We start from the raw sequence: 13,513 nt of genomic DNA, 5'->3' as shown, positions 1-13,513 counted from the left end.
GGTAGGGTGGGCCCCCCTCTGCTCTGCAGAAGTCCTCCAGGGCCTGGATAACTCCTGGGGGCGTTGCATGAGTGGGGCCAGTGCTGGGCGGGTGAGTGGGCACCCGGAGATTGGAGAAGTTGGTCCCTGCCAGCTGGCGTGGTTGGAGGAGTCTGGTCTGGGGGATGGGAACGCTACAGGCATGCGCAGGTCCTCTGCGTGGATGCTGCACACTCAGGTGCGAGAAGTGTCCCCGGTCTTTGCATGGCTGCATGTTGCCCAGGAAGGGGCTCTGCAGGAGGCAGCTGGGCCACCCACCCTTGAGAGCACAAGCAGAGCAGGTCTCCGTGCCAGGCACGCTGGGATCGGCCTGCCTGGGAGCTGGGGCTGAGGTGTGAGAGGATGGCCAGCTGGTCTGACCCCCACCTTCTCCTGGGCAGCCCCCCCATCAGCCATGAGTATTATGACCCGGCGGAGTTTATGGAGGGCGGCCCGCAGGAGGCAGACCGCTTGGATGAGCTGGAGTATGAGGTGAGCCGGGTGGCCAGGCCAGGGTCCGCAGCCAGCTGCGGGAGCTGCCCCGACGCCTGTATGCCTTCCTGCCCAGGCCTAACCCCATGGCCCTCCCGGCACGCATCTGGCTGAGTCAGGGAGGGTGCGGGTGAGGTTACGTGTTCCGTCCATGTCGGTGAGTCCACGTCCCATGCACGTCTGTCTTCTGTGTCCTGTGCCTGTGTGTGCCTCGTGCATTTCCTGGGAGGGAGACCACTGAGTACATGCGCCACGTGGGATGGTAAGAGAGACCCTCAAAGCGGGGGCTGGAAACTGAGCTCAGGGGGCTCCAGAGGAAGCTGAGGGGCTGTGGGCTGAGGGGCTGGGCTGTGCTGCCTGCTCCCTCACTCACGCATTTCTGGGGCTTTCTACCTCTGCTTCCTCCCGGACCCCTCGTGGCAGGAGGTGGAGCTGTATAAAAGCAGCCACCGGGACAAGCTGGGCCTGATGGTTTGCTACCGCACGGACGACGAGGAGGACCTGGGCATTTATGTCGGAGAGGTATGCAGACGGGTATGCCCCAGCCCCGAGGCCCCTCCACGTGGCCTGCCTGTGGCTCAGAGGCTGCCCGTAAGGTCTCAGCTACCAGAGACAGGGCATCACAGCTAGGGTGCTGCGTGGTGAGGCGATGATAGTCGACGGCTTCAGCCACTGTCCAGTGAGGTAGTCATCTGCAGAAAGAGGCCTGTGCCCGGGTGGGACAGCAGATGGGCCTGAGAACTAGCAACAGGGTTGCTGTCTAGCCTTTTCCCGAACCCGTCTTGGGCAGATGTCTGTGTAGCCCCAGGAGGGGGATGGCCCCTCGCTCACCTCCCTACTAGTAGCATCCCACTAAAGCCACCCTTCCAGATGGACAATGTCCTACTTCCCACCAACGCCCAGGGCTGACCAAAAGCACAGGCTTCCGTGCAGAAGAGCCTAGGAACGCCAGGGGCAGGGGCCGGGAGAGGCGACTACTCCACAGCCTCTGCCCCTGCTTCCTGGGGCTCGGAGCTGGAAGGGGAGCCAGAGAGCCTTCAGCTTGCTTTGGGGGCCTGTGAGGTGAGCCTGCCCCCTTCTACGGAAAGGGCATGTTAGGCACCAAGTCCCCAAGATGCGTGTGTCCTGCAGGTAAATCCCAACAGCATTGCAGCCAAAGACGGCCGGATCCGTGAGGGAGACCGCATCATCCAGGTGAGCACTTGCAGGCTGCAGGCCTGGCCTGAGGCCCCACTGTGCCCGTCGGCCCAGCCACCTCTCTTTAGCCAGTCCCTAGCTCTCTCCCACTAAGAGCTAACCCTGAGGCCCAGCAGCCTGCCGTGTCCTAAACCCGGGCTGAGTCTCGTGTCTCTCCTGCCCACGCGCCCCAGTGGCTCCCGTGTGCCTATGGGATCTGCTGGCATCCAGGGCCCCTGCTGCTCTGAAACCTCCTGGCCCCTCTCCCTCTGCCCCACTCCGTGCTCTCCTGAGCACACATTTGCTCTCGCAAGAGCCAGGCCGCCCTCTCCCTGGTACCTTCCACTTAGTTACATCCTCCCAGAGCTCAAGCCCCAGCCTAGCCCAGCCGAGCCCAGAGTGCTTGGGCTCCCTGCACTCGCCCAGGGTCCGCCCCAGGGCCAGCCCTAGCATCCTTCCTTGTTGATTGTATCCTGGCCTGCCTCAGATTAACGGTGTAGACGTCCAGAACCGGGAAGAGGCGGTGGCCATCCTGAGCCAGGAAGAGAACACCAACATCTCCCTGCTGGTGGCCCGACCTGAGAGCCAGGTGTGTATGCCTGGCAGGGCGACCCGGGGCCACGACATCAGGCTTTCTGTCTTGGAAGCTGCTGGCCGTGACTAGGGTACAGATGTGCCAACAACCTGGAGTTGATGGAGGGCGGGTGGGCAGGGGTCTCTCAGGGCCCGTTTCCCCTCCTGGCCTCTGAAGGCTGAGTGGGCTGGGACCCTGCCCCCAGGTTGTTGAACTTCACTGAAACAAGCCAAGTGTGGGGCCCAGAGCAGACAAGAAGGGTATATGGGGAGGTCCTTGAAGCTGTGGGGACACCAGGGCCTGTCTCCACAGCTGGCGAAAAGGTGGAAGGACAGCGACCGCGATGACTTCCTGGATGACTTTGGCTCTGAGAATGAGGGGGAGCTGCGTGCTCGTAAACTGAAATCACCCCCTGCCCAGCAGGTGAGGAAGCAAAAGGGCGCTGGTGGGGAGGGCGAGGAGGAGAGAACTGGGTGGAAGGCGCTGAGGCTGTGCAGGGTCTCCCAATGCTTGGCAGGGAAATGAACCAGTCCTGAAGCCCCTTCCGATCCTCCTGTGAAATCCCGTGACATCCCTGTCCGTGGGACCTAACTGAGCGGTACTTACCTTTCTGCTCTAGCTCGGAAACGAAGAGGAGAAGGGGGCTCCCGATGCCGGCCCAGGCCTGAGCAACAGCCAGGAGCTGGACAGCGGGGTGGGCCGGACTGACGAGAGCACCCGGAACGAAGAGAGCTCTGAGCACGACCTGCTGGGGGACGAACCCCCGAGCTCCACCAACACCCCGGGAAGCCTGCGCAAGTTTGGCCTGCAAGGGGACGCCCTGCAGAGCCGGGACTTCCATTTCAGCATGGACTCTCTGCTGGCCGAGGGGGCGGGGCTGGGAGGGGGCGACGTCCCGGGCCTCACGGATGAGGAGTATGAGCGCTACCGTGAGCTCCTGGAGATCAAGTGCCACCTGGAGAACGGCAACCAGCTGGGCCTCCTCTTTCCCCGGGCCTCCGGAGGCAACAGCGCCCTGGACGTCAACCGCAACGAGAGCCTGGGCCACGAGATGGCCATGCTGGAGGAGGAGCTAAGGCACCTGGAATTCAAGTGCCGCAACATTCTGCGGGCGCAGAAGATGCAGCAGTTGCGCGAGCGCTGCATGAAGGCCTGGCTGCTGGAGGAGGAGAGCCTCTACGACCTGGCGGCCAGCGAGCCCAAGAAGCACGAGCTGTCCGACATCTCTGAGCTGCCCGAGAAGTCGGACAAGGACAGCACCAGCGCCTACAACACTGGGGAGAGCTGCCGCAGCACCCCGCTGCTTGTGGAGCCCCTGCCCGAGAGCCCCCTGCGGCGGGCCATGGCCGGCAACTCCAACTTGAACCGGACCCCTCCCGGCCTCCCTGTTGCCACCCCCGCCAAGGCAGCTCCTCCACCGGGGAGCCCCGCCAAGTTCCGGTCCCTCTCCCGAGATCCTGAGGCCGGCCGGAGGCAGCACGCGGAGGAGCGCGGCCGCCGCAACCCCAAGACCGGGTTGACCCTGGAGCGTGTGGGCCCTGAAGGCAGCCCTTACCTCTCGCAGCGCCACCGCGGCCAGGGCCAGGAGGGTGAGCACTACCACAGCTGCGTGCAGCTGGCCCCGACGCGAGGCCTGGAGGAGCTGGGCCACGGCCCCCTGAGCTTGGCCGGTGGCCCTCGGGTGGGCGGGGTGGCGGCCGCGGCCACTGAAGCACCGCGCATGGAGTGGAAGGTGAAGGTGCGCAGCGACGGAACCCGCTACGTGGCCAAGCGGCCCGTGCGAGATCGGCTGCTGAAAGCCCGTGCCCTGAAGATCCGGGAGGAGCGCAGCGGTATGACGACCGACGACGACGCGGTGAGCGAGATGAAGATGGGCCGCTACTGGAGCAAGGAGGAGCGGAAGCAGCACCTGATCCGGGCCCGCGAGCAGCGGAAGCGGCGCGAGTTCATGATGCAGAGCCGGCTGGAGTGCCTGCGGGAGCAGCAGAATGGCGACAGCAAGCCCGAGCTCAACATCATTGCCCTGAGCCACCGCAAAACCATGAAGAAGCGGAACAAGAAGATCCTGGACAACTGGATCACCATCCAGGAGATGCTAGCCCACGGCGCGCGCTCCGCCGATGGCAAGCGGGTTTACAACCCTCTCCTCTCAGTCACCACCGTGTGAGCTGCCCGGGCGGGTACACAGCCCAGGCCCAGGGAGCCCCCTGGGGCCCGGGCCCTCACTCTCCTATAGAGATTGTGTGTGTGTGTGTGTGTGTGTGTGTGTGTGTGTGCGCGCGCGCACGCACACCTCCTCGTCTGGGTGTGCGCACAGGGCTTTGTTAGCAGAGAGAAGCCCCTGAGGAGAAGGGACGCTTTGCTTCCTTCTGCCCAAGTAAAGTGACCATGCCAGTGGCCAGCATTGGGGGCACACCTGTAATGGGCACCCCTTCGGCTGTGCGTGTGCATTCCCCATTCCCCATGCTCTTGCGTGTGCTTGCACGTGCACGCACACACACACCCAGTGCTCTCTCCACCCGACCCGTGTACTTGCAGACAGGGAAGTTGCGCTGAAAGGAGCACAAGAGAGTGTCCGGCTTCGCTGCTGAGCGCGGCCTCTCCCCGCTGTTGCGCACTGCAGTTATTTGTAGACAAAGGCGCCCCTGATTTTTGTGGTTTTTCTCCCTTTCTGTGCTTGCCAATAGTTGTTTTGTTTTGTGGACCTGCCCTGGGGGCTGGCAGCTCCTTCAGGCAGCCTGACAGAGGTGGAACTCCCCCCTCCACTGATGGCTGGGAAGGGAGTTGGGGAGGGGGAGGAAGAGCGGGAGGGAGGGCTGGGGATGGATGGGAGGGGAGGGAGGGAAAGGTGGGAGGAATGGGAAGCAGCTGTTCTGGTGGCTTCCACTCTGAGGTGTGGGAACGGGGAGCCTCTGGGGGGCACCTGTTTCCCCAGTGACTCAAGAGAGAGCAAGACTGCAGGAACAGAGGGGTCCTGCAGGGTGCCCACCAAGAAGTCACAGAGCCCGTTCTGCGCCCCACACCATCTGGAGCAGGGGCTTCTCTTCTGAGTGAACTGAGGAAGGTGCTTAGATGGTGAGGGGTCTAGAAGCCAAGCCCCATGAGCAGCAGTGGAAGACCTTGGGCCGTGCGGCCTGGAGAGGACTTGGTGGCGATCCGCAACCTGGACCCCAGTGAGAGGCTGACTGGGAAGGAGAGGCCCCCAACCTCCTCAGGATTTGCACATGTGAACTAGGCTGCCTGTGGGGTGCCCCTTAGGTTTGGAGAGCCCCAGATTGGAGGCAGACAGGCTGCACCACCCCTTTCCCCCTGCATCTCAAGAATAAAGCAAGCTGCCTTTGTACTTGGTTGAATCGTGGCCTCCCTGTGTTCATTCTTATTGGGCTGGGGAAAGAGTTGTCAGTTTGGGGTGGGAGAAGGAAGAGGGGGGCAGGGTTAGGGTCAACTGAAAGCCACGCTGCAGCCCTTGGTTTGTCTTGGATGTCAGGAGCAGTGACTGTGACCTCCCATGGGCAATTGTGTGGCACTCCAGGAGGAGATATACCAGAGTCACCTGAGTCATTTCAGAGATGTCACAGTCACAGGCTGGTGACCAGAATCAGAAGGCTGGCAGAAGCCTGACTTCCGACTAGCCTCCAGGCAAGGGCCACGGTCATCTCCATGGACCAAACCGTAGGTGGGGCCTGCTGCTGGCACATGCCACAGAGAAGTGGGTTTCAGCCCTATCCCGCCCAGCAGGGCCTGATGCCATCCACTCTGGAAGGCGGAAGCTGCCCTCCCCATTTGTTGATCCCACAGTGCCTAGCAAGGTGCTCAGTTTGCAGAAGGCACCCAGTGGATGTCTTGGCCAGATAGATGAATACCCGCGTAGTTGCCAGAGCCCTTCCATCCTGGGAGCTCTCAGCAAACCTTCGGGCTCTGTCAAGTGCTAGGAGTCATGCTCAATGCTGGGCAGGGTCAGGGCCTCAAAGACAACTCCGCAGACAACATGGGCACAGCCTGTCATGGGAGTGGCACCCCCTGGAGTGGGCAGTGCCGCCACGAAGGAGCGGAAGTAGTCAAGGAGGCATTCAAAGTCTCCAGAAAGAAGACAATATAGGCCAGGTGCGGTGGCTCACACCTGTAATCCCAGCACTTTGGGAGGCCGAGGTGGGTGGATCACATGAGGTCAGGAGTTTGAGACCAGCCTGGCCAACATGGAGAAACCCCGTCTCTACTAAAAATACAAAAATACAAAAATTAGCCGGGCATGGTGGCAGGTGCCTGTGATCCCAGCTACTCAGGAGGCTGAGGCAGGAGAATCACTTGAACCTGGGAGGTGGAGGTTGCAGTGAGTCAAGATCGCGCCACTGCCCTCCAGCCTGGGCGACAGAGTGAGACCCCTGTCTCAAAAAAACTTTTGTTTCATTTAAACTTCTCTAAGTACTGAGATCTGGACAGCAAGTCAGTGACGGATTAGACGCTAAGAAGGTTGTGAGGGGAAAGTCCCAGTGCCTGTTCCCAGAAGCCTGGAGTCCCGCTGCAGGGAAGGCTGGATCACAAGGGTGCCAGCTGCCTCTCTGCGGCATAGCAGTTCTGGGAGGGAAAGCCTGGCATATCACACCCCACCAGCAGGAAAGAGGGGAAGAGGCTTGCCGGCTGGATGGCAGGAAGGGGAGCAGAGGGCAGGGCTGGAGATAATGGCTTCCCCCACCCCTCAGGGCCTCGCTCCCATGAGGGCTTGGCACATCCAACCCTTGACCAGCTCCCTAACCCTGCCCCTTGGGGGAACAAGGCTCCAAGGGCCCAGCCCCTGCCACAGAGCATTGGCCAGAGTTGATTGGAGATGGAGGTCAAACTGTTCCCTTGGCCTCCCTCTAGCTGCTGGGGGACTCACTTGGATGGTCCTAAAGGCACCCCCCTTCCTCCTGTGGTGGGGTGCCCTCCAGTGTTCACGGGATGTGGGCTCAGATGGGCCTGGAGTCCCTTGGCTGGCTCGGAGAGGTGGCGCCAGGAAGGCTGGCAGCACTTGGCTACCGATGCCCTGGAATAGCAACTTCACGTCTGGGTCCCACGGCCATCAGGCTTCGTGGTGGAGCCAGAATTAAAAAGAGCAACTGGGCGCCTGACAGCCGCCCCGGTGCCTGCCGCACCCGGCCTGCCCCAGCCACCCGCCCTGCACAGGCTGCTGGGTCTCCTCTGGAATCTGGAAACTGCATCTGCTGGCAAACCTGGTGTGGCCCCTCAGCCCCAACGCTCCTGCTGCACTGTCCTGGGGTGAGCACCCAGCTCTTCCTAGGAGCCCACCCATTCTTGGCAGCCGGCCCCTCCCAACCCCCTTCCCAAGGCCTGGGGGTGGGAAGAGGGCTCCCTGCTTATATAGATGACCCCCCTCCCCAAGACTCTTGACAGACCCAGGTCACAGGCAGCCCTCACCTGCTCCTGACACCCCCGGCCCCTCACAGTGCTGCTCTCTCTAGCCACCGAGCTGAAGTACTGAGGAGCCCCTACCTCCCAGGCAAGTTTTGGGCCTTCCCTCCTCTTCAAGAGTAGCCTTGGCTGAGCGCGGTGGCTCATGCCTGTAATCCCAGAACTTTGGGAGGCCGAGATGGATGGATCACCTGAGGTCAGGAGTTTGAGACCAGCCTGGCCAACATAGTGAAACTCCGTCTCTACCAACAATACAAAACATTAGCTGGGTGTGGTGGCAGGTGCCTGTAATCCCAGCTACTCGGGAGGCTGAGGCAGAAGAATTGTTTGAACCTGGGAGGTGAAGGTTGCAGTGAGCCGAGATTGCGCCATTGCACTCCAGCCCGGGCAACAAGAGCGAAACTCTGTCTCAAAAACAAACAAACAAACAAACAAACAAAAAAGGCAGCCTCTCTGGAGAATTCCATCTCTCCAGTAACAGCCAATGGGTGGCCCAGATGTCAGGACTTTGGTGGCTGGTCCCAGTGGACTCCCTGACAACTTGGAGTAGGCACTGTCACTGCCTCGCAGCTGAGCAAACTGACTTGGGTCCCATGGCTGGGAAGGGCTCACCTGGGATTTCCACCCAGTCCCTTTGGACTCCAAGACCCTCACTGCCTCACGGGCCTTCAGTGCCACTAAGGAATGCCATTAGCTGGTCAGGAGCCAGCATGTGCCAAGCTGAAAATCAGGCTGATGGGAGAGGTGCAGGATGAACTCCAGGTGTGGTGCCAGGCCGGGATGCCTGCCTGGTGTCCTGAGGACACGGGTGCTCTCGGGAGAGGGGTCTCTAGGAGGAAGTGATGTGCCCCTCACAGGTGGGGTTTTGTTTTTTTTTGAGACAAGGTCTCACACTCTGTCACCTGGACTGGAGCACACTGCTGTGATCATGACTCACTGCATCCTTGACCTCTCCAGGTCGAGTAGCTGGAACTACAGGCGCATGCCACCACACCCAGCTAATTTTTCTATTTTTTCTGTAGAGACAGGGTCTCACCATGTTGCCCAGGTTGGTCTCAGACTCCTGACCTCAGGTGATCCTCCCACCTCGGCCTCCCAAAGTGTGGGGATTACAGGTGTGTGCCACCACGCCTGGCCATGGTTGTGTATTTTCTCAATATCCTATGAAGGCACAGCACACGGGAAGCCAAGGGGCGTGGTCAGGGTGTGGAGTATGGAGGGGCCGAGCCCAGACAGCTGCACGCCGCATGGGCAGGGTGGGGGCACTTGCTGTGCCCAAAAGCAGCGCAGGGAAACCACTCTGCGTGCGGAATGGGCCCGGGGCTTCCAACACAGGAGCCGTGATGAAGACCAGGCTGGCTGTTTCCCCATGGAGCCTGTGGGGCCACCTGGGGAGGACGTGGCCAAGCCCACTGCCCTCACCAGAACCAGGAGAGAGTCACTGGGAAGGTGGATACAGGGTTCTGTGGGGATCAGACAGGGGGCTTCACTGGGAGGAGGGACGGGAGTTCTAGACCAAAGCCCGTCCCTTTCCTGCCTGGTGCCTCTGCTGGCCAGGCAGACAAGAGGCCGCTGGGCCCCCAGCTCTCCCGGTCGGGGGAAGGCACAATAATGCAAGCCAGCAGCCCCAGGTCCTGTGCAGTCCCAGGTCCTGTGATGTTTATTGAAGGAAGCAAGGGCAGGGCTGGGGTGCCGCCCTCAGGCCTGGATGTGGCTCTTCGCGCTGAAGGCCAAGTAGTAGATCACAAGGCCAATTGCCGCAGCCAGCACCTCAGTGGACACCCAGGGCCCGTTCCAAGTGCCCTGAAAGAAAGGAGATCACCAGCCAGCTCAGGGGAGTACAGGCGAGCAGACCAGCCAGCCCTGGTCACCCTCCGCCAGGGGAACCAAGACATGCTGGCCAATCACGGCCCAGCAGCAGAGCTGGAGCTGTGGAGAGGATAACCTTCACTCAGCCCAACGACCAAAAAGGAGGAGGGACCAGGCCACTCACCCGATGGTCCACGCTGACTGTGAACAGAGGCGGGATGATGGAAATGTCCTCGTTATTCCTCTGAGCCTGCAAGGGAGGTGCAAGGGAGGTGCTGGGGTCAGGGGTGCCTGGCGTGTGGGGGTGGGGAGGGGAGGGGAAAGAGAGGAAGGAACACCGGCCCGAGCCCCAGAAAAGGAAAGGAGAGAAATGGGCGAGAGACACTGAGGAAGGGACAGGATCACAGAAAGGCCACCCAGCTCAGGACTCGCTGCCAGCACCTCCCAACCTGGCCCATCCTGCTCCCCAGGGACAGGGGAGCACAGTAGGCTACAGGAGTCCTCACCTTCCTGAGGAGGCTGTAGGACTCCTCGTCGAAGAATCTGACCTCATAGGTGCCTGCGTGGGCACTCTTGTGGTCCAGGCTCCAGGACACCTGGGTTGGGTGTGTTGAGCAGAGTGTGGGCAGAGTGGACACAGAGGGGCCACCCTGCCCACCAGTGCCGACACTGCAGCACTCCAGCAGCCAGAGCCCACGGCCCCTGGCCCTGGTTGACCGGCCACCCCTGGGGCTTCAGGTCACACCCGGGAGCAGGGAGCCCCCTAGCAAGGGAACCATTGGCCCCTCACCTGATAACGCCCCACGTCCTGGCCTCGAGTGACAGGGAATTGTTTTCCACCGACGTCGGCATAGAGAGCCATGTTCTGGGTGAGGGGACAAAGGCCGGGTCACCTTCTGCCCCCTCTGGGTGTGGGCAGAGGAGCCCCGTGCGCTGCTCACACGGCCTGCAGGTGGGCAGGCTAGGCCCAGTTGGGGGCTGCACTGTCCCTGGCAGGAGGTACCAGGTAACACTCACCAATCCCGTGACTGGCCCTCTGCATTGGTCTTCCCTACGGGGACACAGGGCCAGATCCCCATGGCCAGGCCTAACTGGACGCATAGGAACCCTGTTGACTGTGAGCAGGGGCAGGATGATCAAAAGGGCCAAGTGATTTCCTGAGTCTACAAGGGAGGTGCTGGGGTCAGGGGTGCCCAGTGGGCTGCCCAAGGGGTGCTCTACCCTAAGAGGGCCATACCCAAAAAAGGCCCCATTTCCTTCTTTGGACTTTTGGGAACATAGGTCAGGGGCCAAGGCCAAGGCCAAAGCTCCTCAATCTTGAAGTTAGAACACCCGAAACCCCGTCTCTACCAAAAAATACAAAACTTAACTGCGCATGGTGGCGAACACCTGTCATCCCAACTACTTAGGAGACTGAGAGGAGAATCGCTTGAACCCGGGAGGTGGAGGCTGCAGTGAGCCAAGATAGTGCCAATTTACTCCAGCTGAGGCAACAGAGACCCTATCTCAAAAAAACAAACAAAAAACAAAAACAAAAACAAAACACCCACACAGACAAACTGGCCAATGGCAACCGGGGTGGGCTGACCCCCGGCCCTTTCTCCAGGTTCAGATACTCATTCGGGAAACAGCGGGTGGTGAGCCCAGTGTTACCTTGTGTAGGCACAGCACACAAAGCAAGTGAGGAAGGTGACCTGTCAACACTGGCTAGGATCTGGCATCGCCATGCCCCGATCTCTCTGGCACCCCAAGAGTTGGAATCTTGATTCTCCCTCTATCGACACAGGTCCCCCATCAACTGGCAGTGAGGAGCACCCCCCACCCGCCCTCCTGCCTGAAACCCCACTGTCTCACCTGGACCCTGTTCTTGCATGTCAGGGAGATCTCCACAATGAAGACGGTCTCGGTGGAAATGACAGCGTCAGAAGTGGTGTAGTAGGAAGGGGTGATCTGGGGCTCCAGGCAGGCCTCGGCTGCGGGGAAGAGGGAGAGATGCCTGGGTAAGGCCAGCTCGAGTATCCCGGTCTGAGGGCAGGATGGCCCGGCCCTGCCTCATAGCACGGATCAGCTGGGGATCCACGGGATCCTCCTGCCCCTTCCAGGTGGGATATGCGAGACAGATCCAAGTGCTCGGTCACAAATGCAGTGGCAACGTAGGTGGGATGGCTGTGAAGGAAGGCTGGGGAGGGGCAAGGCCGGCTTTCTGGAGGTGTGCAGGAAGAGCGAACTGAGGGCAGGTGGGGGCTGGATTCACTGGACAATACATGCCAACACTTGGACCTATGACACGGAGGCCCGGGGCCAGGCCAGCCTCAATTCAGAGCCACAAACGGCCTGGACGAGTTACTGAAGGCATCCTCAACAGAGACATCGGGGGTGGGGGCTGCAGGCAGGCAATGCACTGGGGCTTTCTAGATGAGAGAAAGGGTCTCTGCCCCCGGCCAGTTGACAGAAGGCGAAGACTGGCCCCAGCGTTTCCTGAGGAAGTAAACGGGAAAGGCTCTGGTTCCAGAAGCACAACTTGTTAGCTGTGAGAGAAAGGACCTTGCCTTAGCCTTCTCCTTCTCCTTCTCCGTAACCACAGAGGCCCAAAGGAAAGGAAGGCTGCCGCCTATGTCAGAGGGTGTGAAACAAAGGCTCCCCAAAGTGGGAACGTTCCCAGCCACCCGCTGTCCAAATGTGGTGCCCCGGCAGAACGATGGCTTCAGCAGAGGACGTCAGAGACGGCTCTGGGTCTGGACCACAAGAGGCAGATCCCTAGGAACAGCGTGGAGGCAGTTCTCAGGGGCTAGATCCCGCCAGCCCTTCTGTGTCCTGCCTAAGTTGGGCCTGCTTCCTGTGGCGCAGGGGAGCCCCCGAAGGGTTTTATGGCCAGGCTTGTCCTCTGGATACGTCCCTGACTATAGCTCAGGGAATTCCTGAGGGGCAGATGAGGAGTGTGCGGAAAGGGAGGCCAGTTAGGCTGCCAAAACGTTGCAGGCAGCAAGGCTACTGGCCTGAAGGACGGCAGAAAAGGGAATGTGCAGAAAGCCGCCCCTGTCCAGTCCTGGCCCCCGGGCCCGGGGCTGGCTGCTGCAGCCACTTCCTAAACACACTCTGGAGCTCAGACCTCAGCCCCTCACGAATGCAAATCGACGGGACCCCCGGTCGGCTCTGCCGAAAACTCTGGTAAGGGTAAGGCAGGGCCCTCCGGAAAAGCCAGTCTTCGGCCTGGCACTCAAGGCCCTGCGCACCTTTGGCTCCCCATCTAACTCGCCCCGCTCTTGCTCCCTCTCCTCACTGAGGTCCCTTCCTAGCTTATGTGGCTCCTCCAGCCCCGTTTTTGGCCGCGATCGCTCAGCGCTAGAGCTGCGCTCCGGTCCGACCCCGCAGAGAGCGGGAGCGGGGACATGTGTCACGTTCCGTGCTGGAGCTTGGGGGCCGGGCGCACCATGGAGGCTCGGGGACTCCTCTTCGTATGGACAGACAAGGAAAAGCCTGTCTGCCGGTAAACGTGCGCGAGGTGCTTTGGTCCCCCCGTCCCAAGGCCGCCTGCCTCTCGGAGGAAGGCCCGGCCCGCAGCGACGGACCTTGAAAAGCCAGACCCCCGCATCCCTCCTCCCCCCAACACCACCTGCCGTGGGTCTGAGGCTTGCAAGAAAGAAGCCCCGGCTGGGCCGCTACCTGAGCAGCGGGAGAGGCTGGACAGCAGGAGCAGCGCCAGGGCGCCGAGGGATGCCATCGCCGCCATCGCCGCCATCGCCTCTTCTCTGCCTAGAGGAAAAGAAAACGAGCTCCCATGAACACGAGGGGCAAACGAGGAAGAGCGACGCGTAACTGGCAGCGGCAGCCAATCGTGCACCGAAGGGCTGGGCCGGCATTGTGACGTCTCCCGCAGCACTGACGTGGCCCCTCCCTGAGCCAGGGGCCCAGCTGGTCGCGGTCCCCCCGTCAACATGGCGGCAGCGGCGCTCTAGGCGCCGGAAGAGGGCGTGAGAATCGGTGCGACCGCGCGCGTGCGCAGTACCGGGTCCGCGTCCGTCCCCGAAACTTCGC

At 61.2% G+C, this 13,513-nt stretch overlaps 2 protein-coding genes across 8 annotated transcripts in view; one reads left to right on the top strand and one right to left on the bottom strand.

Moving 5' to 3' along the window:
- The window catches only part of PDZD4 (PDZ domain containing 4), a 28,827-nt gene extending 23,214 nt beyond the window's left edge, over positions 1-5,613 (top strand). For 6 of the 7 annotated variants that reach the window (XM_054472560.2, XM_054472559.2, XM_054472562.1 and 3 more), the window contains 6 exons: positions 420-510; positions 934-1,032; positions 1,642-1,704; positions 2,174-2,275; positions 2,573-2,683; positions 2,880-5,613. In XM_054472560.2, coding sequence (XP_054328535.1) covers positions 420-510; positions 934-1,032; positions 1,642-1,704; positions 2,174-2,275; positions 2,573-2,683; positions 2,880-4,427 — 2,014 coding nt within the window. In that variant the 3' untranslated portion in view covers positions 4,428-5,613. The remainder of the gene's footprint in view (positions 1-419; positions 511-933; positions 1,033-1,641; positions 1,705-2,173; positions 2,276-2,572; positions 2,684-2,879) is intronic. The other variant, XM_054472564.2, reaches the window with a different exon arrangement.
- A 3,688-nt stretch (positions 5,614-9,301) lies between these two features.
- SSR4 (signal sequence receptor subunit 4) lies at positions 9,302-13,415 on the bottom strand. The gene is made up of 6 exons (XM_054471274.1): positions 13,142-13,415; positions 11,333-11,451; positions 10,269-10,343; positions 9,985-10,074; positions 9,663-9,728; positions 9,302-9,472 (listed from the first exon to the last, which is right to left on the bottom strand). The coding sequence occupies exons 1-6, from the start codon at positions 13,413-13,415 to the stop codon at positions 9,368-9,370; spliced, it is 729 nt and encodes a 242-aa protein (XP_054327249.1). The 3' UTR covers positions 9,302-9,367.
- Positions 13,416-13,513: the final 98 nt, after the last annotated feature.

The sequence above is a fragment of the Pongo pygmaeus genome, chromosome X (genome assembly GCF_028885625.2).
Source record: "Pongo pygmaeus isolate AG05252 chromosome X, NHGRI_mPonPyg2-v2.0_pri, whole genome shotgun sequence".
NCBI classification, from domain to species: domain Eukaryota; kingdom Metazoa; phylum Chordata; class Mammalia; order Primates; family Hominidae; genus Pongo; species Pongo pygmaeus.
The sequence above is the reverse complement of the archived record's forward strand: the minus strand, read 5'-3'. Positions and strand labels throughout refer to the sequence as shown.